The sequence below is a fragment of the Cimex lectularius genome, unplaced genomic scaffold (assembly GCF_000648675.2).
Source record: "Cimex lectularius strain Harlan isolate CLEC.00 unplaced genomic scaffold, Clec_2.1 scaffold2, whole genome shotgun sequence".
Taxonomy (NCBI): domain Eukaryota; kingdom Metazoa; phylum Arthropoda; class Insecta; order Hemiptera; family Cimicidae; genus Cimex; species Cimex lectularius.
Window position 1 is genome coordinate 5,656,955 of NW_019394219.1, and position 26,479 is coordinate 5,683,433.

General features: G+C 33.2%; 3 protein-coding genes across 6 annotated transcripts in view; 2 read left to right on the forward strand and 1 right to left on the reverse strand.

The window, feature by feature from the left end:
- Nucleotides 1-5,026, forward strand: part of LOC106666839 (zinc finger protein 277) — a 7,116-nt gene extending 2,090 nt beyond the window's left edge. The window contains exons 2-7 of the mRNA XM_014394317.2: nt 2,598-2,775; nt 2,837-3,039; nt 3,089-3,242; nt 4,346-4,552; nt 4,618-4,859; nt 4,920-5,026. Of these exons, the coding sequence (XP_014249803.1) occupies nt 2,598-2,775; nt 2,837-3,039; nt 3,089-3,242; nt 4,346-4,552; nt 4,618-4,859; nt 4,920-4,953 (1,018 nt within the window). The 3' untranslated portion in view covers nt 4,954-5,026. The remainder of the gene's footprint in view (nt 1-2,597; nt 2,776-2,836; nt 3,040-3,088; nt 3,243-4,345; nt 4,553-4,617; nt 4,860-4,919) is intronic.
- A 1,630-nt stretch (nt 5,027-6,656) lies between these two features.
- Nucleotides 6,657-20,875, reverse strand: LOC106666747 (transcription termination factor 5, mitochondrial). 3 transcript variants are annotated; one of them, XM_014394149.2, is made up of 9 exons: nt 20,761-20,875; nt 9,767-9,870; nt 9,555-9,694; nt 9,346-9,502; nt 9,104-9,268; nt 8,882-9,049; nt 8,569-8,819; nt 6,968-7,189; nt 6,657-6,906 (listed from the first exon to the last, which is right to left on the reverse strand). In XM_014394149.2, the coding sequence occupies exons 2-9, from the start codon at nt 9,836-9,838 to the stop codon at nt 6,690-6,692; spliced, it is 1,392 nt and encodes a 463-aa protein (XP_014249635.1). In that variant the 5' UTR covers nt 9,839-9,870; nt 20,761-20,875; the 3' UTR covers nt 6,657-6,689. The 3 variants fall into 3 exon arrangements, with proteins under 3 accessions (XP_014249635.1, XP_014249634.1, XP_014249633.1); XM_014394148.2 differs by lacking the exon at nt 20,761-20,875 and adding an exon at nt 17,574-17,779; XM_014394147.2 differs by lacking the exon at nt 20,761-20,875 and adding an exon at nt 12,280-12,835.
- LOC106666746 (dedicator of cytokinesis protein 9) overlaps nt 15,916-26,479 on the forward strand; it is a 28,940-nt gene continuing 18,376 nt past the window's right edge. Inside the window, exons 1-8 of one of the 2 annotated variants that reach the window (XM_024230285.1) lie at nt 15,916-16,310; nt 24,811-24,927; nt 24,989-25,161; nt 25,232-25,301; nt 25,375-25,502; nt 25,645-25,747; nt 25,813-25,984; nt 26,060-26,250. In XM_024230285.1, coding sequence (XP_024086053.1) covers nt 16,212-16,310; nt 24,811-24,927; nt 24,989-25,161; nt 25,232-25,301; nt 25,375-25,502; nt 25,645-25,747; nt 25,813-25,984; nt 26,060-26,250 — 1,053 coding nt within the window. In that variant the 5' untranslated portion in view covers nt 15,916-16,211. The remainder of the gene's footprint in view (nt 16,311-24,810; nt 24,928-24,988; nt 25,162-25,231; nt 25,302-25,374; nt 25,503-25,644; nt 25,748-25,812; nt 25,985-26,059; nt 26,251-26,479) is intronic. The other variant, XM_014394145.2, reaches the window with a different exon arrangement.

Consider the following 26,479-nt stretch of genomic DNA (forward strand, 5'->3'; position numbering starts at 1 on the left):
AATCAAACGGAACTGGAAAATGCATTTATTGACTTTATCAATTCTAAAAATTCTGAATTCTACTCAGACGGAATTAATAAGTTACCAACACGTTGGGAGAAATGTATTGAGAGTATGGGAAATTATTTTGATTAAAGAACATTGCTTTAAAGTAACTAGTTTCTTTTTTTTTGTTTAATACCAAAATCCTGCATTATTTTCCGGACAACCCAATAATTGGAGAAAAAACGAGAAAAAGTGTTTGTTTATAAATTATGTAATCTTCATATTTACTATTCTAAAGTATTATTATTATTATACACAATATAAAATGGGGTTTCTGTCTAGCGTCACTTACCTCCAGCTAGTTAGAATATAACAAAATTTTTATTATTTACATTATTTTTTCTATTGAGGGAAAAAATTAGATTAAAAAAAGCTATTTTGGCCAATTTATAACAGAGCGTTCTTTATTCTCTTATGCGTCATCCAAGCAATAGTTGCCTACTTGGCAACAGATTGTCCGGGTACTAGCATCGCATTGCTTAAAAAATTTAATAGTTGCATCTCTGATGTATTCCAGCACCAAGATTAACTATTCTAAAGTAAATCCATTATTAAAAATGAGAACAAATTTTTTGTTTTCGTTTGTATTTTCTATTTTGCTTTATCCAGCTAACAAGAATCGGTTAATTTAATTAAAATTAATACAATAAGAACAAATTACAAATATCCCTATTCATTTTTGCGCAGTTTATATAGATAAAAATCGCCGTATCTCATAACGTTTCCAGAAATGATCAATAATAGCTAGTGTTCGTCAAGTTTTATTTATTTATTTATTTATTTACGGATCGAAATCCACTATAAAAAAGACATTTTACAATAACAAAAAATATAAATAATATATGTAAAAATACAAATAATATATATAAAAAGAATAAGGACGTATATACATGGTAATAATATAAATGGTAAATATAAATGATAAATATAAAAATACAATTAAAGAGTAAAAACTGAACAACAAAAATGAAAGACATAATTACTAACCAAATAAGGCAGAGGAAACAAAATAAAGCTGAAAGACAATTGAAACTACAATAATTAGGTACATATTTAATGAAAATAATGCTCTTTGTAAATATATAATAAGACTAGAGTGCAAGAATTAGTTGAACCAGTAAATGAAATAAATTGTAATAATTTTGTATAGTATAAAATATAAAAGCATTCAACTAAGGTTGTAAGATAAGGTTTTTCATAGATTGCACAGAACTTGAAGAAGTCAATGCTATTGCAGATGTTGTTACTCTTGATCATCATTCTGTGTCATCATCATGTAGTTAGAGCTTTGGAATTCAATATAAAATAATTTATAGGTTTTAAGAGAGTACGAAGGGACATGTAGCTGTAGTTGAGAGAGGAGATATGGACTATCAATAATTTAAATACAAAAACAATATCAAAGTAATCCCTTCTTAGTGCCAGTTCGAAAAGTTTAAATTCAGAGCGGATTCCAGGGTAGGCAGAATTCGGAGGAAGATTGAGTTTGTAGGAAAGTTTTTTTAAAAATTTGTTTTGTACAGATTGAAGAATTTTTTGATAATTTAGATAGAATGGGTTCCAAACAGGTGTAGCATATTCTAGTATGGCAGGGGAGAAATATTTAGCAAAGAGATTAGCAATGTCATGGCCATTAGATGAGAATTTTCCCAAATGGAAGCAAAACAAGTCAATACAAAGATTCAGTCAAAGCACACTAGTAATTGGTTTTCAAACTACTAGCAATTCTCGAAGAGCCTAACAGAATTAGCAGAACAGGTTCAAAAATTAAACACAGTTAAGTATCCCTGCTATAGAAATGTGATTGCCTTAAGAGAGCAACTCAGTTCTTGTTAAAGAAATTACTATTTCATCTTAAGCAAAAAGTGGATAAAAATTCATTACTGGGAAGAAACAAAGTGATGTGTAGGAAGGGAAGGAGCCAACAGACGGAAGTTTTAATTAAATATGTGTTAATACCAAATGAGGCTAGAAAGCAGGGATCCGTGGGAAAAAGATTCATAAAAAATTAATTAAACTTTTAACCTAAGGTCTTGGTTAAGTTGAAAAAGCAAGTGTCTCAAGTAAGTTTTCTAACCAACGACCTTTGGCTTTTTCATCCACCCTTAGATTAAAAGTTCAATAATTAATGCGGTCAATTATGGCTACTAAATACATACATGAATCATCAAAAAATTCTTCCCAGTGATAGCTGCAAAGTTTGATCATAGTTATGAATTAACACAAGTGACTGGACATGGGGCAAATCATGTGACTCTCCATTGATTCAGTATTACAAACGACTCAGCAGGTCACAGCACAAATAAAGGACGGACATGGAAACATATAATGTTCAATTGGTCACATAAGCCTTCGTCAGCATGTTTTGGTTATGGGAGGCACCTGGCCACAGCTTTTTTCCATTACTTTCAGTTAGTTAGGATGTCTTGTATTTGTCACATGTTAGTTCTGAGTTTGAATCCCAGCTTGGTCGTTATAATTAACTCACAAGCATATTTTTAAAAAAGTTTTTAGGTGCCTTTTTGCATTTTAAATAATTGAATTTTTTACAGGTATTTAGAATTTTGGAAACACAAGATGAGTATAGACCAGGTGAAGCAGTATTGCTCAACAATGTTAGTCGATGTTAAAAAAGACGGTGTCGTTTATTCAGATCAGGAGTTTTTTTTACTGTCCGACATAGACAAAGATGACAAAATGATCCGTGAGAAACTTAGAAACGAGACGATCGTAAGTTTCATATTACTCATTTTTAAGTATTTAACAACCGTTATAATCATACAACCTGTAGGAAATGGTGTTAGAGCAGCAGAGGTTCGAGAGGGAGGACAGATGTTTCAGCCGTGGCTGTTTCATGTGCCGTCAGATAATTGAACCGACAAGGCAGCAATATGTGACCCACCTGAATGAAAGCCACAATGTACTGCTTGGCCATCCGGATAATCTTGTTTTCCTGGACAAACTGTTCCAGGCTTTGGACCAGAAAATGGATGAGTAAGTATTTTCGAAATAATGGAAGATTATCAACTCAGAAATATTTTAGTTTGCAGTGCATCTTCTGTGAGAAAGTCTTCAAGGACAGGGTCATCCTGAAGGAGCATATGAGGAAAAAGGGCCACAAACGAATAAACCCAGATAATCAGTTTTACGACAAGTTCTACATTGTCAATTATCTTGAACCGGGTACGAGTTGGAAGGTACGAGGTTTTGAAAATTTGTTTTATTTTCACAGGTTTTTGTCATGTAAACAAAGCTAAATACTCAAATCTAATTAATGGATTAAAATAAGTACTTGTTTTATCTTTTATACAAAATATTTTATTTTATAAGAGTGAAGACCTGCGAAGTTAAATATCTCCAAACTAGATTTACGTCAAATTTTTATTTGTACAAAGTGTGGCCCAAACCACGCAAAACATCAATACAGTTTGGAGGGAGGGAAGCGTTAGCAAATGTACGGTGTAGCGATGATTTCAGAGATTTTGTCTTGGTGATTTCTATCTCGAAGACAGGGAAGGTCGTGGTAGGCCTTCCATTGTAGATGATCAACTCAAAACGTTGATTGAAGAAAATTCACATAAGACAACACAAGAAATCGCAGAAGTGCTTGGTGTTGACCACTCAACCATTATTGCGCCATATGGTGCAACTTGGTAAATTAAAAAAGCTTGACAAGTGACTCCGCATGAACTAACCGAAGCCCAAAGAAATCGACGCTTTTTACAAAAATTTGCTTGTCTCTTTTGTTGCACCGCCAAAATGATTCATTTCTTGAAGAAATCATTAACCAAAAAAGTTATAGTGACTGTTTGGTGATGTACTGCTGGAGTTGTTCACTATAATTTCCTGAATTATGGTGAAACTGAACTGCAATGTCTTTGTCCAGTATTGGTAAACTATACAGGGATAATTCTTCTTCTACAAAAGTTAAGGACTTGATAGAATAAGGATATGAAACCTTAACACACCCTCCATATTCACCCGACCTCATACCTACAGTCTTCCACTTTTTTAGGCATTTTGATCACTTCTTGAGAAATAAAACTATAGGGAACATGGTGAAGCCGAAACGCCTTCCAAGACTTTATTGTGAGTTGAAGTAAAGATTTTTATGCCAGTGGAATAAAAGCACTTATTCCACTGGCAAAAATATATAGATTGTAATGGGAAATATTTCGAATAAATTTTCTTCATTTTATAAAAATTTAAAAAAAAGTTTTGACTGCATTTTAAAAGCCTGCATTATTTTTGCACCAGGCCAATAAACTGGTTTTAAATCTATTAAAATTTTACATCGTAGGATAAGGGAAAACGAGAAAGAAAGCCAAGTATCGAGGAAGAAGACACAGCCGATTGGTCCGACTGGGAAGAAAAACTTCCCTCTTTTATTATTTGCTTATTTTGCCCAACATCAGAATCCAGCTGGGACAACATTCTACTCCATATGAAAACTTTGCATAATTTCGACTATGACGCTTCTACCAAGGGGTTCGATTTTTACAAACAGGTAATTTGTTCAATCCTCACTGAATGATTTGTACATTTCTTATTTGATTATTTTACAACTTTCAGGTAAAATTTGTAAATTACATAAGGAGACAGATTTACTGGAATAAGTGCATCATATGCAATGAGATGTCGTCGTGTAACAAAGACATCATTAAACACATGACGTCAGAAGGGCATCTCATTCCCCCGGATATTAATCTCTGGGATAAGCCTGAATTTTTCTTCCCGACTTACGAAAACGACTCTTTCCTTTGTCATCTTGATGACACGTATGATCAAGACGATGGCCAACTCAGCGAAATTCTGTATAATCATGAACTATTCCTAATTTTAGTTTATGTTTTATTAAAATAATAATTTTTCAGATCTGAGACGGTAAACCTGGATGAGACGCCTTAAAGAATTAAAAACTAAAGAATGAACAAGTTCATTTAATGTGTTAATTAAATAAACATTGTAATAAATTGTTAATTTATGTTATAATTTTATTATCATAAGAATAAAAAATAATTTCTTATGAAAGACTTTTTTATTTGTAACTATTGTGTAGTTCAGTAGTTTTCAAGTCAGTCAAACCAGGAATAATTTATCTCTTGAAAGACACTGCCGTTGATAAACACTTTTGATGAGTGAGGGTCATATTGGTAAGAAATGGTAGTTATGCTCTTTAGCATTCCTATGACAAAGAGAACAGTTATTGTTATTTTTATCAACGCAAGGTCTACCATTTAAAGAATAGCTCTTCTCTCAGTTTTCACATCCATCAAATTTTATATCGGCTAAGAAGAGGAAGACAGACGCGATTTATATGTGATGAACAGTACTTATTTTTGATATTGACTAAACCCACCACTGAAAATAACAAAAGCATGTCTGATAAAACAGCAAAAATTGGCAGACAAAAAATGTTTAAAAAGAACCAACTAATCTTAAGCGATTTAAATCCTTATTCTTACTTTCTAATTTACATATATATTTATAAGGGCACATTAAGTCTACTCGTTTAGTGGCACAAATGGAGTGGTCAAAACCACTTAACGATATATATTTTTTAATTATTGTAGATTCCATGCAGTCGGTTATTATATATTTTTTAATTTGTATTCTTCCTAAATGGAGTATTTTATTTTATTTATTTATTTTTATTATTTTTTATTAGGGTTTATTCCAAAAAGCACGTGGTTCTTGATTCCTTTACAAAAGGAACTAATTTATTACAAAAACATTTATCCCATTGTTTTCTACGTCTTGGGCTAATTCTCGCCCATCATCAGAAAACCCTCATGGTCTACTTACTCTCCCACAGCGTTTTCAGCCCGTAAAACCTCCGATTCTCTCCTCAAGGGCAATTTTAAGCAAAATGATTGCTTCAGTGCAGACCAACTGGCCGAAGAGGAGTGAGTGCTTGTATAGGGTTTTCTTGTTTGATCCATTGTTCTTTAGGTGAGTCGATGGTCAAATGGACTTTTTAGTGATCCGAGTACGATATGTCCTATTATCATTATTTTTATTTATTTTTAACAGTCGGCCTGTACAGAGGCAATTATTCAACCAAACCTAATCTAAAAGAGGTGTAAATAAAAACCTTAAAAAAAAGTTAAAATAACGAGACAGTTTACAAAAATGTCTACCAAAATGAAACAATTCTTTTTTTTTTATGGCTTTATGTTCTTTGCATATTAGCCAAAGACAATGTATTGTATGCGAATTCGTTTTGGAGGGAAGGGTATCGTGAAAAAAAGGCCAGGGGCGACGGCGGGAATCTAACCCACGACCGCGGGATCTACGAGCCGAGAGTCTCTCACGCTAACCACTCGGCGGCCCCCTGACCTAGGCCCTACATCATCAGTTTTCCAAGCTAAGATCCATGCAGTAGAACTGTACACAAGAAATATCTTTAAAAGATGCATAGATTTTCTCATGCAGCACGGCTCCTCCACCTATAACCTTGATGTAGGGTATTGAAGGTAAAGAACAAGATGACAAACTAGCAAAAGCAAGAGCTTTCATGTGTACCAGAATCACAAATTGAAACGGCAAACTGTGTCTTGAAGATCCATTGGTAATAATGACAGGTGGAATGAATAATAAATATCCAAGTATTTAAATAATATAAACATTTCTTAAAATTACATTTACAATGACACTTTATATTGTAATGGTACATCAAAACCCAATTGCTGAGCTTCAGAGTCATAATCCCAGACGCCATTGTAGTTGAAATTGTTCGCCTTTTCTATGTAATAGATTACCAATGGAAGAACCATATCGCTTCTCACTTTCCCGTCAGTTTTAAAGCTATTCAGTTCAGGCCTGCTCTCCATCATTTCAAGCTCTTTTTCTATCTTCTTTCTATAAAATTTGTTTTTTTCCTTTGGTGTTTGTACAACAAATTATAAAAATATATACTCACAGAGGGTACAGAAGTATGTAGATATTTTTATATATTTCATCGGTCGTAAAGCGTTCTTTGAGGTGGGTGGCAATCTTCCAAATGTGAATCAGTGGAATATGCTCCCAGAATGGATGACACTTGAGTTTGGCCCTTAATTCTCCTTTATCGCGGTTGAACTCCTTGCTAAGAAAATAGATTGTATCCCGTCCTGAAGTTCGGTCATATCCGTGGTCGTAATATCTTGAACGATTTCAACAAATAGAATTTATTATGATATTGTAATAAGAAAGTTATTTTCTTATCTGTCGCTCTAAAAGTTTGTCTTCATTTGATTTGTTAAAATGGGAATTAAACAGAATATGCTAGAAGCTCAGTGGCAGTACTTTTCCTTCTTTTTGCCATTTTTTCAAATGTCATGTAATCAGGATTCGATTCTCAGTGACTTGTGAAGTGGCCATGGGGAGCTAGTAGTGAATAATTACTTCTTTTAATTATTCCATTTAATTAATCTTTTCATCTAAGGTTTTTGGTTGAGATGAAAAATTAGTGTCAAGAGCAGGATTCGAACCCACGATCCCCTCGAACACCAACTTCCCATCTCAACCTGCAACTGTACGAATTTTCCCTCTTTTTGCACATTTTTTCATATTGAGCTGAAGGTCATAGGTTCGAATCCAACTCGTGACACTAATTTTCATCTCAACCAAAAACCTTAGATGAAAAGAATAATTAATTGGAATAATGTATATGGCAAATTCCATTGGAATGGAACAAATATTAATTAAATAAACTTAGGACAATCAAGGACTAAACAATGAGAAGTACTAACATGCCTAAGAATAGGCCACCCTGCCTAACACATTTTATGTGCAGAGTACGACGATAAAGATGTAATGTTGTGTTGGTCAGATATAATAGATTGAATACCCTGTGTACATTCCTTAAAAAAAAAAAAAAAAGTATAATATTCCAAATTCAATATCAGGGTAACAAGACGGAATAGGTTGAAAAAGTTTCACGTTACTTAAAAGAGATTAAAATGTATAACAAAATTTAGGAATAGTCAGTCAAAGCAGTTAGAACTGAATGTGTTGCTGAAAGAAAGTATTTATTAGCAAGAATGTATATACTAGTGAGAATGAAATTGAAATGCATAAAAGTATAGAACTATTTAACAAGTGAAAATTTCAAAGGCATAAAAACCAATAACTAGAAAATTAAAAAAATCTTTAAAAATTGTAAGTACAGTGTTGTGATGGAAATTCAATTGTTTTATTACTGCCTTGAGCTCCTTTTATAAATATATATATATNTGGGACCAATTCAGGGTCGCTGAGATCTGATCCCACTCCTTCCATTGATGAGTGCCGTGTCAATTTCTTTAAATTGCGGCCACCGGTCCCCTTAGGCATCAGAAAAAGTCCGGCGGCGGCGATGGGGATCGAACCCACGACCGCGGGGTCTACTAGCCCAGAATCTGATGCCTTAACCACACGGCTACCTCGGCCCCCCTGTTCTACAGTTAGTCCGTGTGCTATTTTGTCAGTCTATTATAAAAAGCACATCACCTTGCAGACCTCAAGAGGAAATCCCATAAGAAATTTAATTGCAAGACTCACTTGTTAAAGTTTTTGGTTCCAGAAGCTAATGCATTAACAGTCACAGAGTTGAGCCTGATTTCATCAAGTAGTTTTAAGCGCTTGGCTACTTTTCTATGGTAGAAGATGATGTCATAGACTCTTGGGTGGTTCCTGCATGCAGATAGAAACTCAAACTCATCCAAATCTAAGATCCTCTGACGGACTGTTTTGGCGTTTAGTGTAAGCACACGTTTCAACCCAGTGGCTACCTTCTCGGGAATATTGAACTCCTGAGATTGTTCATTATTTAATAATTTTGTAAACAGTTAATTTGACAGAGGTGAGATCTTACTTTTAGGGTAGCCTTTATGTCTTGCATATTTTCTACACTCTCTGAAAGAATCTTTGGGTTGGATCTTAGCACTTCTTTAACGTCCACCCCTCCTATCTGCTTCACCTGGTTGATTATTTTGTATGTGTTTTCTGTGTTCTGGTATAGAAGAAACATATTTGCGGCCACCTAGAATATAAATAATTAGAATTTATAATCTAGTGTTTGTCACAATTACTGAACCTTTTTTGTAGGCAAGCCAATATTATTTTCGCACAAATCAATGTTTTCCTTCAAAATCCTAAGGCTTTTATGCTTCATACGTTGCAAGTGAAACAATTGTACGGGTTGCAAATTTTCCTCTTTCATTCCAAGCCTCTTTTCTAAATATTTTCTCATTATGAAATTCTGTGAAAAAATTTTTTTTTAATAGAATACAAAATAGATCAATTTTGTCTCAGGTACTCTTGGAACTGGATACCTACTTTAGCTTCAAGTATAGTCATGTTATCTGTGAAAGATACACATTCACTTTCATCTACATCTACATATTTTACCATGCTCTTTATCACATTGTTGTCCATGCTCATAAATTGCAATTTTTTCAAAATTTTTACAGAATGTTTTGCTAACTGCAAATACCTAAAAAAAAATCTTTGCAACAAAAAGATTGAAAATTACAAATCAGGCTTACGTTTTAAGCGTGGACACCGTTATCATATCTTTGTAAAACCCAGCTTCTTCCAATATCATAGCACGATTTTTGATAGTCACACGGTGCAATTTCAACATTGACATAACATCGAGACTGTCACAACCACCTATTTTTAATTCCTAAAAGAAATTAAAATATAAAAGGTCACCAGCTTCTTAGTGGTGTATAAAAATTATAAACTTCCAGTTTACCTTGAAATTGTTCAGTCTTAATTTGATAACTTCTTCTGGTATATCTTCAAGGTAGTTATACTTTGGCATCATCAGTTCATCCAGAACTTCTTTTTCGCTCCTCCCTTCAATATTTATTTGGTTATTTATATTGTAATTCACTTTTCATAAGTTTATACAAAAATAAAATATAGAAATTTATTTAATTCGTATGTCCACAGGGAATGAAGAACCTGTATAGCTTGAGCTTTTATTTAATTTTCTGTTCAGCTCGATGAACCAGCACTTTGGCCATCTTTAGTGGTAGTAATTAAACAAATAAGACAGTATGGTGAAATGCATATGACAGACAAAATTACCGTAATGATTGGAGAAGGCCAAATAGCTTAATCATTTTTGTTTAAAGAGGAAAAGGAATAATATTTCTTCCTTAGGGCCAGTTTGTGTTCCTTTCGTTTTAGACCTAGCTTAAGTATATGTAGAATAAGCTAAATGATGGATAACAGTTGGTTAAGTTTGACCCTATTTATGTTACATTTTGTAACCAGCCAGTAAATAACCCCTGCCTAAGGACACAAACCAGCATCCCATTCAACAAAGGAAGCTATTCAATGCTTGTGGTGATATGGCGAATGGGAGACGGCGAACGATGGTAACTCTTATATCCTCCAAGTAATGGGTTACAACTCGTGCTACAAGAAGTTGAGCATTATCATGCAATAACATAAATTTGTCTCCAATGAATGAAGTGAATGGGACTGCAACTTCCAGAAGAACTTCTTCAGCGTACTGTAGTGCAGTCAAAGATCCATTCTGTTCGGTACTGGCATGGAAGTTGATTCCATTACCATACTATAATTGCATGTTTTTGAAATGGCTGCATGACATATGGAGCAAAGCATTCTCTAGGTTATTCCACTCCTGGTCATCTAATTGTCAAACCAAATTGGCCCTCAACCATGAAGAGAATTGCCATCCCCCATTGTTCAAGTTTCCAAGCAAGATGCTGAAATGAGAGGAGTTGCCTTCTACAAGTTGCTTCTCCAATAGTACAGAACCTGATGCAGACAGTTTGGAGTTTAATACCTATCAAGCAAGCTATTAAATGACAAGTTCCGTAGTGTAGTAAGAGCAATAAAATGTTCATCTCTAGCCATCTTACATTGCCGTCAATTAATACCTTATCTTCGATCAAAACACCCAATGGCCCTAAACCACTGTAGACAACCAAATGCTGCGTGAGTATTATCAATAACACAAAGCTGTCCCCAATAAATGGAGAAAATAGGACACAGCTTCCAGAAGAAAGTCCTTGATGTACCTTAGTGCAATCAAAGAACCATTCTGTTTTATAATCAGTTTGGCAAGGGCATGGATGTTGATTCTACCACATACCACTAAAGACTGTCTTTGAAAAAGGCTGTGACCACACACAGTCCCAGTCATCTGATTGCCACAAATCAAACTGACTCTCATCTGTAAAGAGAGTCGCCTTTCTACTCGATGCCTCTCTAGTAACAGAGAAACTGATGCAGGACTAAACTATTCTCATAAAGCCTTCTGATGGCTGTTTTAGCATCTGGACAGTTTGGAGTTGACTACCTATCAAGGTCGGTGCAGTAGTAAAAGCAATGAAATTTTCGTCTCTAGCTGGAGTGCACCGCAGTCGATTACTACCTTATCTTCGATCGAAACCCCCAGTGGTCCTAAACCGCTATAGATTATAGTGGATGGTACAGCGCGGTGCATCCAGGACTTGGGCTTTGTTGCCAAAGCATCTGCCCAGGCTAGATCTTTGGGGCGTAAAACCATGATTTCAAGAGAAAAACAAGTTAAGCAAATTTAATGTTTCATCAATTTACTCGACGAATTGAAAAGGATGAAATTGAGCTTTTTTTTATTTTCTACCTTGAGAGTGTAAAATGATTAGTAACTCTAATATATAAATAAAGGTAAACCACAAGTTATTAATTGTTTCAAATCTCCTACTATTCTTTATACTTTTTTTTGTTAACAAGGGTTTGCAACAACAGAAGTCATATGAACCCTCGGGGTGCCAGGGTTTTTGTAAAAAGCCCATAGTAAGTATGTCGAGTTCGAATGCAAAGCAGCAGGATTTGAACCTGTCTTTTACCTTACAGCGATGAGCGCCATGTCAACACCTAAACTGTTGCGGCCACCAATGCCCCCTTTATGCCTACTTATTATGAAAAATAAACAAATAAATACAAGCGTCCGGTTTTTAGTCTTTGAGTGTGTATGCATATACACACATGCAACAGATTAAGCATATTACATTTTTATAACACTACAATGTTTGTTAGAGAAAAAAAAAGTTTATTCTGATGATGTTTGACAAGCTACATGTTAAAATAATCGACTTATTTTATTTTTTGTGTATATTTGAAAACCAACTACTGTTTGAATACTCAATTGTTTGAAGCAGCGATTTAAATTTATACATTTCAACTGATTTTATTTGTTAATCAAGTTAATGAGTTATTCTAGTAGAAATGCAATGTAGAAAAATCCACCTGTAAATTCTTTAAAGGTGTCCACATACTTCCAAACAAAAGGCCGAATATCTTTGGTGCTGAAACAGCACTTCGCCTGCTTTATCTGTGTTAGCAGCGAACGGTCGCTGACAAGTCGTGAATATTTGAACAACAACATTTTTTTAAATGATTATGTTATTATTATTATTATTTGTTTGTTATCACAGGTTACGGAATTGTTGTCACGTCGCATGACATTAGTAAACCAGGAAATAGACAATAGGTCGCGTTCGAGACGATATTTCTTATCGAAAAAGCTGCACCTCGATATTGTAGAACATGATAAAATAAATTCAGTACAATCGTTTTAACAATATAAAAATACAAAAAATTTTCACTATAAGTCTAGTCTACATTTCACATTCAGACATTTATTCACACACTAAATCACGCTCTTATCTTCACTCACTATTCCATCAGTTCACCCCTTCACAGAGCATATGACGTAATAGCTAAACGAAGCAGATGCAATTTTTCAAGATTTTGCTTTAGCTGGTTTCTGTTTAACTCTTACTTACTGTTCACTCAGGCACTTACTGTTCACTTACATATTCAGTCACATCTTTATATTCACACATTCAACTCCTTTCACTCACTCCTTCACAGAGCCTATGACTTTATAGCTAAATATAAAGTAAATTAAATTTTTACAGTTTTTCCTGAAGGTTGTACTGGTCTTTACTCTCACTCACACAACACATTCAAACACTCAGACACTCCCTGATCACTTGCTAACACAATCAATCACATTCTTACACTCACTCAGTCACTCACTAATCCATCAGTTTACTCCTTCACAGAGCATATGACGTTATAGCTAAACATAAAGCAGATGCAATTTTTCAAGAGTTTTCTTAAGCTGGTTTCTGTTTAATTCTTACTTACTGTTCAGTTACATATTCAGTCATATCTTTATATTCACTCATTCACTACTCCTTTCACTCACTCCTTAACAGAGACTATAACTTTATAGCAAAACATAAAGTAAATTACATTTTTACAGATTTTCCTGAAGCTTGTACTGGTCTTAACTCTCACTCACACAACACATTCAAGCACTCAGACACTCCCTGATCACACAATCAATCTCACATTCTTATATTCACTCATTCAATCACTCACTATTTATTTATACGGGAAATATAGCCAGTTACAAGTGCTACAAGAGCTTAAACTATATATACAAGAAAATCATTGTATAAATTCATTTTTTCACAGCCTACGTGTATTTGTGTAATTTAAACAACGTTTATAAATCCCAGGCCCTGAAGATGATCTCAATAAAGATCGACACGTTGGCACGATAAAGAAAATGTTTTTCTAAAACTTACGTCACACCAGACTGCATCTCACGATCTCCAAATAATTATGTAAGAAACATAAATAATAATATGGATATCACAATTATTAAAAATATAGACCTATTCAACATAATAAACCCAAATAAAATATTGTAAGTACTGTGTCATAATATATGTATCTAAAAATATGAAATAAATGAGGAGGAATTATAAAAATTAAACTAAACAACAGAAATATATAGAGAAATTTAAAGGAAATGAGAAGGAATGATAAAATAATAATATATAATAAAATATAATATATATGAATAATAAAGGAATGTAAATTTTGTTTAATAATTATTTTTGTTACATTAAATTTTGTAACCTTTGTGTTATTTAATTATTTTATATGTGTCTACTTTCTGTAAAGGTGCCAAGCCGTATTGTGACAAAGTTTTTTGATAAATATATTTATATTAAGTTATATGCTCTAAGAGGGAGTGAACTGATGGAATAGTGAGTGACTGAGTGAATGTAAGAATAACGACTATGGTAACTTTGTAATTTTATGGCTGATCTTGTATGAAGGTTTTTAATATTATTAATAATTTGGTCTTGTTTTATAAAAATTAGAGGAATTAAGATTAGTACTAGTATGGTTTCCTGTTTATAAGAAATTTCTGTTTAGAGGTGATACTTGATATATATTTAAATAATACTAATATTCCTCTTAGTTTAATTATTATTATAATATATGAGAATATAAATGAACTAATTATTCCTACTAAAATTCCGATACAGATAGATTGTAAGGTTAAGGTAAATCCTATTCTTAGTGGGTGTTCAGACTTTAGGAAATAAATCAAAATTATAATTATAACAATTATGATAGTAATTAATAAAAGTTTTAAAGGTTCACCCTATCTATGATTTACAAAATCACTCTATTAAAACATGCGGCGAATTAAGTTTCCATTATTGTATATTCTTTTCTCCTATGGAAACTGAATGAGTGAATTAAGGATGTGACTGAGTATGTAAGTGAATAGTAAGTGCCTGATTGAACAGTGAGTAAGAGTTAAAACAAAGACCAGCTTAAGAAAAATATAGAAAAATTGCATCTACTTTATGTTTAGCTATTATGTTATGTGCTCTGTGAGTGACTGAATGAGTGAATATAAGGTTGTGACTGATTGTGTTAGTAAGTGAACAGGGAGTGTCTGAGTGATTGAATGTATTGTGTGAGTGAGAGTTAAGACCGGTACAAGCTTCAGAAAAAGGGGAAAAATTTAATCAACTTTATGTTTATCTATTAAGTTTTAATCTCTGAGAAAGGAGTAATGAATGAGAAACTGAATGAGTGAATATAAGGATGTGAATGAGTGTGTTAGTAAGTGAACAGTGAGTGCCTGAGTGAATAGTGAGAGTTAAAACAAAACCCAGCTTAAGAAAAATCTGGAAAAACTGTATCTACTTATACTAGCTATATTCTGTGGTGGCATATTAGGTCGGCCCACTCACTTCGTGCTTTCAGGCTTGAAGCTTTCAACTTATTTTGCAAATAATCCTTGATTTGATCAAATTAACCCCTACATTCTTTTTTTCTCCCTTTTATAATTTTCCTTGATACTTACTTTTCTCCTTCATCATATTCAACTATTGTAACATGTTATATTGTATTCCTACAAATTTTGTTTAATAATAATTTTTTTCTTGCATTAAATTTTGTAACCTTTTTGTTATTTAATTATTTTATATATATCGACTTGTATACAAGCCCTTTTGTAAAAATCTTTTTTGATAATTATATTCCTTCTTCTATTATGTTATATGTTCTGTGAGGGAGTGAACTGATGGAATAGTGAGTGACTGAATATAGGAATGTGGAAATGTGTGGTGTTTATAAATAATATAAGAATGTGATTGATTGTGTTAGTAAGTGATCAGGGAGTGTCTGAGTGTTTGAATGTGTTGTGTGAGTGAGAGTAAAGACCAGTACAAGTTCAGAAAAATCTGGAAAAATTTAATTTACTTTATGTTTAGCTATTAAGTCATAGTCTCTGTGAAGGAGTGAGTGAAAGGAGTAGTGAATGGGTGAATATAAAGATGTGACTGAATATGTAACTGAACAGTAAGAGTTAAAACAAAAACCAGCTTAAGAAAAATCTGGAAAAACCTACTTTATGTTAAGCTATTATGTTATATGCTCTATCAGGGGTGAACTGATGGGATAGTGGGCGACTGAGTGAGTGAATGTGTGTGAGAGTTGAGACCTATTAGAGTTTATACATTTTTGATTATTTTTACAACTTCTTACAAAGGGAATGAGCATACTAAAGCTAGAATTCACACTAATATGAACGTAATGTTTGAAATTATGTCGTTTAGGCGGCCGGTGGTCTTTGTCGGGCCGGGCCTTGTTCTCGGCGTGGCGCCACAGTCGTCCTTGTCTTTACGGGAAGGATTCGTTTTTGTCTGAACCGAAAGCCCGATGAGGACAGTTGGAGTCCGCAGCCTGCCAGCCCTGACGAACGGGCCGCCGGTGTAACATCGAGAACAGCATCCGTCGACGCGTCATCCCATAATTTTCCACCGTTTGTATGCTTTTCGACCCGAGGACGGGACGAGATGAGCGAGAGGAAGTTCTCTCGGGGCCTGTGCAGGCCGGGGATGGCAGCCCAGCTGCGGGAATCCGTCTCCCAGGTCGTGAGAGAGAGCGCAGTCCAAGTACGTCCTTCAATTGTTGAATTTATTTGCATTTTCTGCTGCATGACTGCAAAATTTGTAAGCTTTGGGTTAACTCAGTAAGTGAGAAAAAAAAGGAAAAAAGGCCCGCCTTTCTCTTCCACTTGAATCTTATCATAGATGATGTTTAATCTTCAAGTTCATCCTGTATGATACCATATTTAACTATTGCACTTTATAGCCTTGTGTTTTGTAATTTTTGTTTATCTCATGTCTGATAAGCTGTCATTGATAATCGTCTTTCCCTTGTTCTGCTTGAATAAAAGGGTTTATCTACCGGCCGAATGATATCTCTGCACACAAAAAAAAAAAAAAATCTCATTCAAATTGTAATATTTGAATAATACTTGAAAGTTCTCTAGCTGGGCATTCGTTCATATCACACTTAAATTTTCAGTGATATTTCAATTAAATATACTTGGGGAATCGCTATTTGTTAAATGTAAAATGTAAAGTTTGAGGCTTAAAGCTTGTGAAGTTAAAATGTTGAAGTGTTTTGAAGAACATTGCAGTTTTTTGTTGCTTGTCATTTCTGACCATCTTTGTCTGCCTATTCTCGCTGATTTTGTTGGTCCAAAACTTTTATCAAATTAACCATTGAATATGTTGAAATGCCTGTCTGACAGGCTAAACTAGCTGATCAAGATGATCTGGTACATCATCATTATAAAAATACCAGTACATAATATATTCCGTTTTTAATAAGGATCTTAGCCATTTTTTTGTGTTATATACTTGCTGCGTGTTTTCGACAAATGTACAAATTGTATGTTTTGCTTGATTAGCTCTCTATTCGTTCATATCCCACTTCACTTTTCATTGATATTTCAGTTAAACATAAATATTGGGAAATCAATATTTTTTTAATGTAAAATGTAAAATTTGAGGCTTTAAGTTTGTGAAGTTGAAATGTTGAAGTGTAGTAGATGTCAGAGGGAGGAAGTCAAAGCAATTTATAATCCATAAATGTTTAGCATTCATAATTAATATTAATTATTTCAATTAATTATTCTTTTTATCTAATGTCTTGGTTGAGATGAATGGCACAAAGTGGGAAAATTCGAAAGGCTGTTAGTTGAGATGAGTTGGTGTCCGAGTGGATCAACGTCGCGTTAGCTCAAGTGGTTATAGCTGTGGCATATTGAGCCGAAGGTCGTGGGTTTGAATCTCGCTTGTGACACTCAACCAAGACCATAGATAGAAAGAAAAATTAATTGAAGTAGTTAATAAGATAATAAAACATACACTTCATTCTGCGGTTGGTACTCCTCTTTTGGGCTGTTCATTACAATGCTGCAGTTTTTTGTTGCTGGTCAATTCTGATCATCTTTGTCTGCCTATTCTTGCTGATTTTGTTGGTCCGAAACTCGTCAAATTTACCACTGAGTGAAATACTGTGTCTTCTGAAGGCAAACTAGCTATCGGTATGATCTGATACATCCGAATTACAAAAATGTTAATATCAGTATATATCTTTCTTTAAGAATAATTTATAAGGATCATAGCCAATTTTTTTCTTTTTTGTTATATACTTGTTTTTTTTTTTTTTTTTTTTTTTTTTTAAATACAAATTGTATGCCTTTTTCTCTATTAGCTCTCTGGGCATTTATTCGTATCACATTTCAGTTCTCATTGATATTGCAATTGAATATAATTACTTGAATATACTTAGGATTTTTTTTTTAAATTAACAATTTTGTTGGTTCAAAAATTTTGTCAAATTAACCAACCGGTATGATGATGTGGATCGGGATGATCTGATACTACTTAACTTCAAAAATGTTTATATAATATTATATAATATTTTCCTTTTTGACTAAGGATCTTATTGTTAGCCGTTTTTTTCCTTGGTGTTATCTACTTGATGTATTCTATTTCTACAAACAACTACGACAAACTGATAATTTCCCAGTTTTATGTATTCAAATTGTATGCCATGCTTTGCTCATTTAACTCTTTATCTGGGCATTCATTCATTCTTATCACACTGCAGTTTTCGTTGATATTTTGTTTAAATATAATTGTGCTTGATAAAATCAAACTTTTTTTTTAATATAACAAACACTTTATTCTGCAGTTGATTCCTCTCTGGAATTTCATTCTTATTACACTGCAGGATTTGTTCCTATTTCATTTAAGTATAGCTGTGCTTAGGTGGTCAGGCATTTTTGACAAATTAACCACTGAATGTGGTGAAAAGAAGCATTGTCAAGCCAAACTAGCTGACCAGGATCTGATACAACCTAACTACAAAAGTGTTCATACCACTATATATTTTCCCGTTTGATTAAGCCGTTTTTTCCCTTTGTTATCTAGTTGCTGCATGTTTTTTCTATAAAAATTACAACAAACTGGCAATCCCAGTATTACATATTCATATTGTATGCATTGTTTTGCTCAATTAATTCTCCATCCGGAGAGCTTCTTTTGTTTTGGAACTAGCATCAGTCCTTATAAAGATCCCTGAAAGGATGTCCTCAGACATTTAGAAAAATTAAAATCTGAAGACCTAGTGGCCATTCCAACACAAGTTCTTTTTTTTCTTTTTTAAAAAAAAAGGCTTTTACCATTTTCATTGTATTGTCCTGCTGGAATACAAATTATTCACTTGGTATTGTCTCTAGGTACCTTGTTAATTAATTTTCTATTAATTGAAGATATCGGTTACTGTTCATTCTATTATATACAAATACAATTTCTGTTTTCTTACTGTAACGGATGCCACCATATACCATCACAATTCCTGTACTTATTTGCCTTTTTGAAAATATCATTTGTTCTTTCAGTAGATGGTGGAAATAACATACCCAACTATCAGGACCGTTAATGTTATTTATTATTTTATTTTTTTACTTCTAAAGATAGTACTTCTCTCTATTCCTTCCAGTAGATATGTCAATTGTTTATTGAGTTCCTTACGAACTTTATTTAATAGTGGAATCCATTTAATTTTCCTTCTTTGAATGTGCATGGCATCATTTATGACCCTCTTTACCTTTTTTTCTTTTTTTTTTTTTTAATGTTGGTTGACATTCCAATTCTCTGAGCGATTTGCCAAGATGTCAATCAGGAATTTGAAGCGATACTCAAAATTGCTCGTTTTTCCTCCTGCTGGTTAAGACAGATGGCCTATCTGGTATTTTCTTCTTTCTGTAGTCTTCTGAGTGGTTTAAAAAGGTAGAAATGACTTTCCTACCAATCCTAGGTATCTTGATATTTACGAAATTGATATTCTATGATTTTCTTATCTGATTCTTAATATAATTGCATATTCAGATTGCGTCAAACAACTAGCAAGACCCGTTACAAATGTTTACATAGATAGTAACAACAAGCTGAGTTTCATAACTTTATTCACAATTGGATTCGGGTATTACTTTTGTTTACAAACAACAGGTGTTCTATGTTTTTGTTCCACTTCAAAATCAGTATTTACTATTATTTCCAGGGATTACTGGCATATAAGTAACAAGGTTCAATTAATAATTAACTGAAAAAGTTATTAAAAAAAAAAAAAAAAATGAAAACTCACAATTTAATGTATAGACAAAATACTACTAGGGTGGGCTATCTTTTTGCCTCAGACCTTATCTCATTGTTATAGAGGTCTTAGTCATTTCTAATCATCCTCGTCTGCCTACTCGAGCTGGTTTTGTCTGTCCATCATTTTCACCAAATTAACACTGAATATTTTGAAATGCCATGTTTTACTTCCAGACAGGCTGACCATGATTCGAGGCAACTTAACTCCAAAAATGATCATACCAAATTTTCTTTTTGAGTGAAGATCTTGGCAATTTTTTTTCTCCCTTGGTTGCATCTACTTGCTCCATGTTGTTTCTACAAACAACTGCAACAAACTGATAATTTGCTCATTTAGCTTTTTATCTATCCAAAACTTTCATCAAATTAACCATTAAATATGGTGAAATGCAATATCTGAAAGAGAAGCCGGCTGACCAGAATGATCTGATACACCCAACTATAAAAATGTTTATACTAGTACATAATATCTTCTTTTTTGAATAAGGACCTTAGCCAATTTTTTTTCTTTGGTGTTGCTTGCTTACATGTTTTTTTATACAAATACAAATAGTCTGCCTTGCTTTGCTCGATTATCTGTCTGAATTTGACTTAAATATAATTGTACTTGGGACATCAAACCTTTTTTATTTTAATAACAAACACTTTATTCTGAGGTTGGTTTCTCTCTCTGTGATTTCATTCTAATTACATTGTGGGTTTTGTTGCTGTTTCATTTAAGAACATTTTTACTTAGAGAAGCTGCCATTTTATTTACAATCACAAAATTAAAGGCTGAATTTTTTTAAAATTTATTTGCCACAGCAGAGGAGGTCAAATCAACTCTAGGGGTGTCACTGTTTTTTTTTTGTGAATGCAAGGCTACTGGATTTGAACTCGGGACCTTTACCTTACAGTGATGAGCGACGTGTCAATACCTAAACCGTTGTGGCCACTGACTCCTCATGCATGTTGTTTCTACAAAATACTATTACCGAACACTATAATTCTGATAACCCTATCAATTTTTTTTGTCAGCATGTTCTTTTAGGCGTTCAATCATGTTTTGTAAATGTGTATTGTAATAAATCAACATTTAGGCTTGCGCCATCTGTGGTCCTACCACACCATCGGACCAGAATGGCCTGAGACGGCCAGCTACACAAATTGTTATCGCAGCAATATTTTCCCTTTTGAGTAACAATAACAATATTATTTATTAGGCAGAAGAATGTTATTTAGCTATTATCTTGGTTAACCTTGTAACTTCCATCTTTGGAGCCCAGCTTTATGCAGCTATCAGAGCATGACCAAAAACATTTATAATCAAGTCTAAAAATTTTCTATCCAAATTAATAGCTCAGCTTTATTTTTATTTAATAAAATTAATTTTACTCATTTGTTCATTTCTTTCATTAAAGCAGCATTGATCATATAAGAAAATAGTAATAGTATAGACAAATAACATGTAAATAAATTTTGTTATTCAATGGATAAAGGGAGCTTTCATCTTGATATATCAACACCATCATCGTCATCATCAAAGCTATATAAGTGATATTAAAGTATACATTTTTACTTTAGGTTGGATTTTGAACAACCATAGGACAGTATTAGGCAATAAAAATAATAAAACAAAATGAAATATTTATAAATAATCATGTTTTACTTGGATATCTTATATTTCATTATATAAAAATTACAGTTTAAAAAAAAAAAAAAAATAATACATATATTATAATAAAGAATGGATTTATAAAAACAAACAAATAAATAAAAATTTGATTTGTAAGAATAAAAGAATGATATTAGCTTAATTTTAATACATGTGGTTTTCATACTCATGGTGGAGAAAGGTAATTTAATTAATTAATTAATTAATTGAAGGTTAATTTTGGTACAGACTAATAGACAACTAAACCCTGAAAGGGAGGGAAACATCTACAGTAAGTTTTTGTAAAGTTGAGTTTATATTTTGTCTAAGTTGAACAACTTTGTTAATTTCATGTTGTTACATTATACAGCTGACATTCCTTTATATCCTGAGTATCAAACTTTACTTGTTCAGTTCGTGCTCCTAGCATTTCAATAGCAACATATTACTTTACCCATACATCAATCGTATTACTCTGATGAGAAAGTTGGTTGACAAATTTCAACTGTGGGATACCGTTTGAGGTCTGCGAAGTGAATTTGTATTAGGTTATCTATGATCACAAACATACTGACGATGACAAAAGGCTTGGATGATGGCATACAGCAAAATTACTACTTGTCCTCAACATCTTGCAAACTTAAGAATTTAACGAATTGTTGTTTTGATTATTACGGTCTGCCTATCTTTGCTGTATAATTAGGGTAATAAAAAAGAGAAAGGGAACTTGGCTGTTTCTTACTTGTTTTCGGGGACTTAATCCTTATTGATCATCTTGGTCTGCTTGCTGAGTTGGCCTGTCAAACGTCTTTCAGCATTTTGCCATCTTCAATGCATCTGCAACAACCTTATGACCGTCTTGCATAAGAGGTTTTCTTCTTCAATTAAACCTTTTGACAAACAAATCATATTGCTCACAATGTTTACCTATCATGTTTAATATTTATTTAATCATTGAGTTTTTGGACTTTGTTGTGAATCACAATGACTTTAAAATCTATGAAATGCCTCTCAGCTTATACTCATTACTGATGGGTGTTTCATGGCAATTTTCTTGAGATAACTTACAAGGAGGAAAGCCACATCATTTTTAAATCATTGATGTTAGGCTTTTACCTGTCTTCAAAATAAAAAAAGGACGATCAACCAGCAGTTTTCAATTATATAGTAGTCATATCCTTGATCTAATAATTCAAAATAAAAGGCCTAACAACAATGATTTAATATTTGTACAAAATTAAATTGATGCGAAAAATACCAAATGCACCACTGAAGCTGGCTAAGTGCCGAAACATGCCTGGCAGACCAAATCGGGATAAGAGCATCAAAATGAAAACTACGCAACCACAGTTCATTACACCACAGATCACTTGGAGAAATCTCACAAATTAATCTTAGATGTAGACATAATATCTGGTGTAATATACTGCGCCATATGAGCACTATTGTATCCGCTATTGTTTACCTATAGCACACCATGAAACCAAATTTTTCAAGAAGTTTGATTACCAGGCCTGGTTTCAATGGTTGCATTTCTTCTACGTGTACAACCCAAAACACTCCTTCCAAGGTGAAATGTAGCACCACAGTTTGTTAGTAGGTGCATTGGTGTCTCCTCAGCTTCCTTGTAGAATTTGTGAGTACCATGTTGGATTATGCCAGTCTTCTTCAAATTCAGTCCGCAATGTCCTGTTTAGAATCCTGTAAGGATTCACTGTTTTTTTTCCTGCTTCCTTTAAATGCATTCCTTTGGTTCTTTCTTTCCAAAACTTGCCAGAAGATTCTTGGATTGTTTGTATCGTGTAGAGTGAATTGCATGGTTTCCTCATTTTTTAAAATTAATTAATTTATTGTTTTTTTGATCCGAGTATACTTATTGGTAGTATATGAATCCCTATGCCACAGAAGGGCTCAGGACCTGTCAGCAATATAGCAGCCCCTTTTCTTGTATGAACGTCTGCTCTCTTGTAGCCCTCTGCTCTCACATGTCCTGGGACCCAATACAGAGTAATATTATTTTGCTTATCTAATTATTTTTGAAATCCAGCACCATCTTTGACCTAATGATGATTGCACTTTGATGGTTGTCTGACTATATGGCATGTTGCTTTTGATGATCTTGCTTTTGTATCCATTTTACAAGTTGAACTGAATTCTCTCGAGTGCTTGGACTTTATCCTGGAAGATACTAGTGTACTTATCCAGGGGTTCTTATTATTTGGTTTGAACTGAATACTCCTGTCCCTGTACTTTATTGTGTTCTAGATTAATCAGTGTACCTAACAAATGGTACCTTTCTCAATGGAGGGGTCTTTCCCTCTTTTCCATTCTTTTTTGGAACTTAGGTCTGGAAATTTTGTTTCAATTACTGTCCGTTAATGAATAAACTATCAATGAATTAGAGCTGGTTGATAGTGTATAAAAACATCTTTTTTCTATTCATGAATGACAAAGCCCCTCAACCGTGACACTTTTTGATGATTATAGATAATTTTTGAAGAGGACCGCAGTGGCCGAGTGGCTAGGGCCCGACTTGTATTTGCCATGTTAGCAATTCTGGGTTTGAATCCCAGCTCAGCCGTTATTGGTAAAAATATGTAAAAAGGTGGTTTGACCACAGGTAGTTGGACGTTAATGTATTTTGCAGAAATTTTTGAAATGGGTCAAGCAATAAATTGATTTTTTATTTTAAATAACCAAACCGAAAAATTTATTGGTTGTAAAACTACTATCCAATTACTTGTTCTAGCGATACTATTCCTTAGTTATTTTGTTCAGTTAGGCTACATCGATTATACTATCTACTCTCTACTTAATGCACCCTTAACATAACTTTCTCACATTAGAACTAAATAGACCGAAGTAGACCTCATAAAATATTTCTCTGTGAGTGGTTTTTGTAATAGATTTTTTTTAACCATCTGTACTTACTCATTAATTGAAAACACAGCTAGACCATGGTAACTATTATGTGTGGTTAATGGTGTGAGGAGAAGGGAAAAAATCATAAGATTCATAATAAATGCACTTGGTGTGGTATCGCCAATGGAATAAAAGGTCAAATTCCAAACCAGTGAACTTAAACAATGCTGTAATTGTCAACGATGTTTACATAATGAAATAGATTAACAAAACCGAGATAATAAATAGGCTGTAGTGACCTGTGTAGGATGAAGTAACCTTACAACTATTTCTGTCTTTAATTTGTTTAAAATAAATATGAATAAGAAAAAGATTTTCAATAAATCGGTAACGAGTAAGATTAATTATATTTTATCTATTTATAATTTTTTGTTTTTAATATAGAATAAACTACATCTGGTGGAGCCTCTAGATTTTGAAAACTATATTTTGAAAAATAAAACAATACTGCAGAATGATCCACAACGAGAGTTACTGCTCTACCCTTCTGATGACATATCAGTAAGTGAACATAATACCATATTTTCATTACTTATAGTAAATAACGGGGGAAATTTTATAGCAAACTGTTTGGCCTAAAAAAATCAGAACAGTACATCCAACTTCGCCGCCGTTGAACGAACTGCAAGATTGTTCCCTATTTTCAAAAGAATGCCTCAAAACTTACAACGCCAACTGGAACGCCATCCATTACAAGTACAGCGCGTACTCCGGAAGCTATTTGGAGCTGCCAAAGTAAATTGTTTGTCGTTTTCTCATTTGAAATTTTCTATTCTGACATCATTGTTTGTTTTGAATTTTCAAGGATTTTAAAATCGGACGAATTAAAAGACGAAGTGTATGAAGTCGATACGGATTTAGACCAACTCGATGATGTATGTATTATTAATTTGTTTTTATCTATTTATATCCTTTAAAACATTTTATATTTAAAAACAAATATTTTAGGACGAAAAAAGACCAACCGATGGTGTCAGCAAAGAGGGCTATCTTATGAAAGGGCCTGAAGTTGGGAGTGACAAAATGTTCCCTAATATTGGTTCTAAATCATTCAAACGGCGTTATTGTTATTTAAGGTAAGTTTATTTCATAAATTTTCAAATTTCTCACTAAATGAAAATAAATTTAGTTCATCATATTTATTTATTTTTTAAAAGATCCTGAAAATAAATAAGATATATCCTGTTATAAAAATATTTATAGTAAACTTTTTTTTAGGCGTGAGGTTGATGGGACTTACATTTTAGAATTGCACAAAGATGAAAAGAAAGGTGAAGCAAAGGATACCATTGTTATGGATTTCTGTTATGAAGTAGTGAAGGTACTTGCATAATTCTATAATTTATTCGAACACTTACTTTATTTCTGAATGTATAAATTTTTTAGAACAATAAAAAAGGGAAGTTGTGTTTTGAATTGCACATGACTGCTGGCCATAAATCGTTTTGTTTGGCAGCCGAATCTGAGCAAGATGTAAACGATTGGATAAGCAAGCTCCAGCTTGTTTTGCAACAGAACAGACTACAGGAGGAAAAACGCGCTGGCTCTTTGGAAAGAAGTAATGTTTAAATTGTTTATAAATAAATCTATTTGAATTTATTTTGATGTTTAATTCATTTTATTAATTGTACAGCTTGTTCAACGTCATCGCTTCCTCAAACGCCCAACTCTGAAACGATGCTTAATGTTTATGGAACACTCCGTGGCCTGGAACAAAGTGTGAATCCTCAATTGATGAAGTACGCAAGGGAAACAGACACCTCCATCTCACTGGCTAGAAAAGAAAATAGAAGGCGTTTATTTTCTGTCTATCCTTTTATGCCTGTAATTTAAAAAAATATATAAACATACCAACTTTTTAATTTTATTTATTTTTAATAGATTATTTTTAATAGTAAAATAGTGTTTTTATGGACACAAATAATAGAAAAGAACATGAATTAAATCTAAGTTTATATATTATTATTTATATTAAATATTTATATTATATATTATTATATTATTCACAGTTGCTACTGTCATTGGATGCATTTTTAGTGTTTCTTTTGCAAAT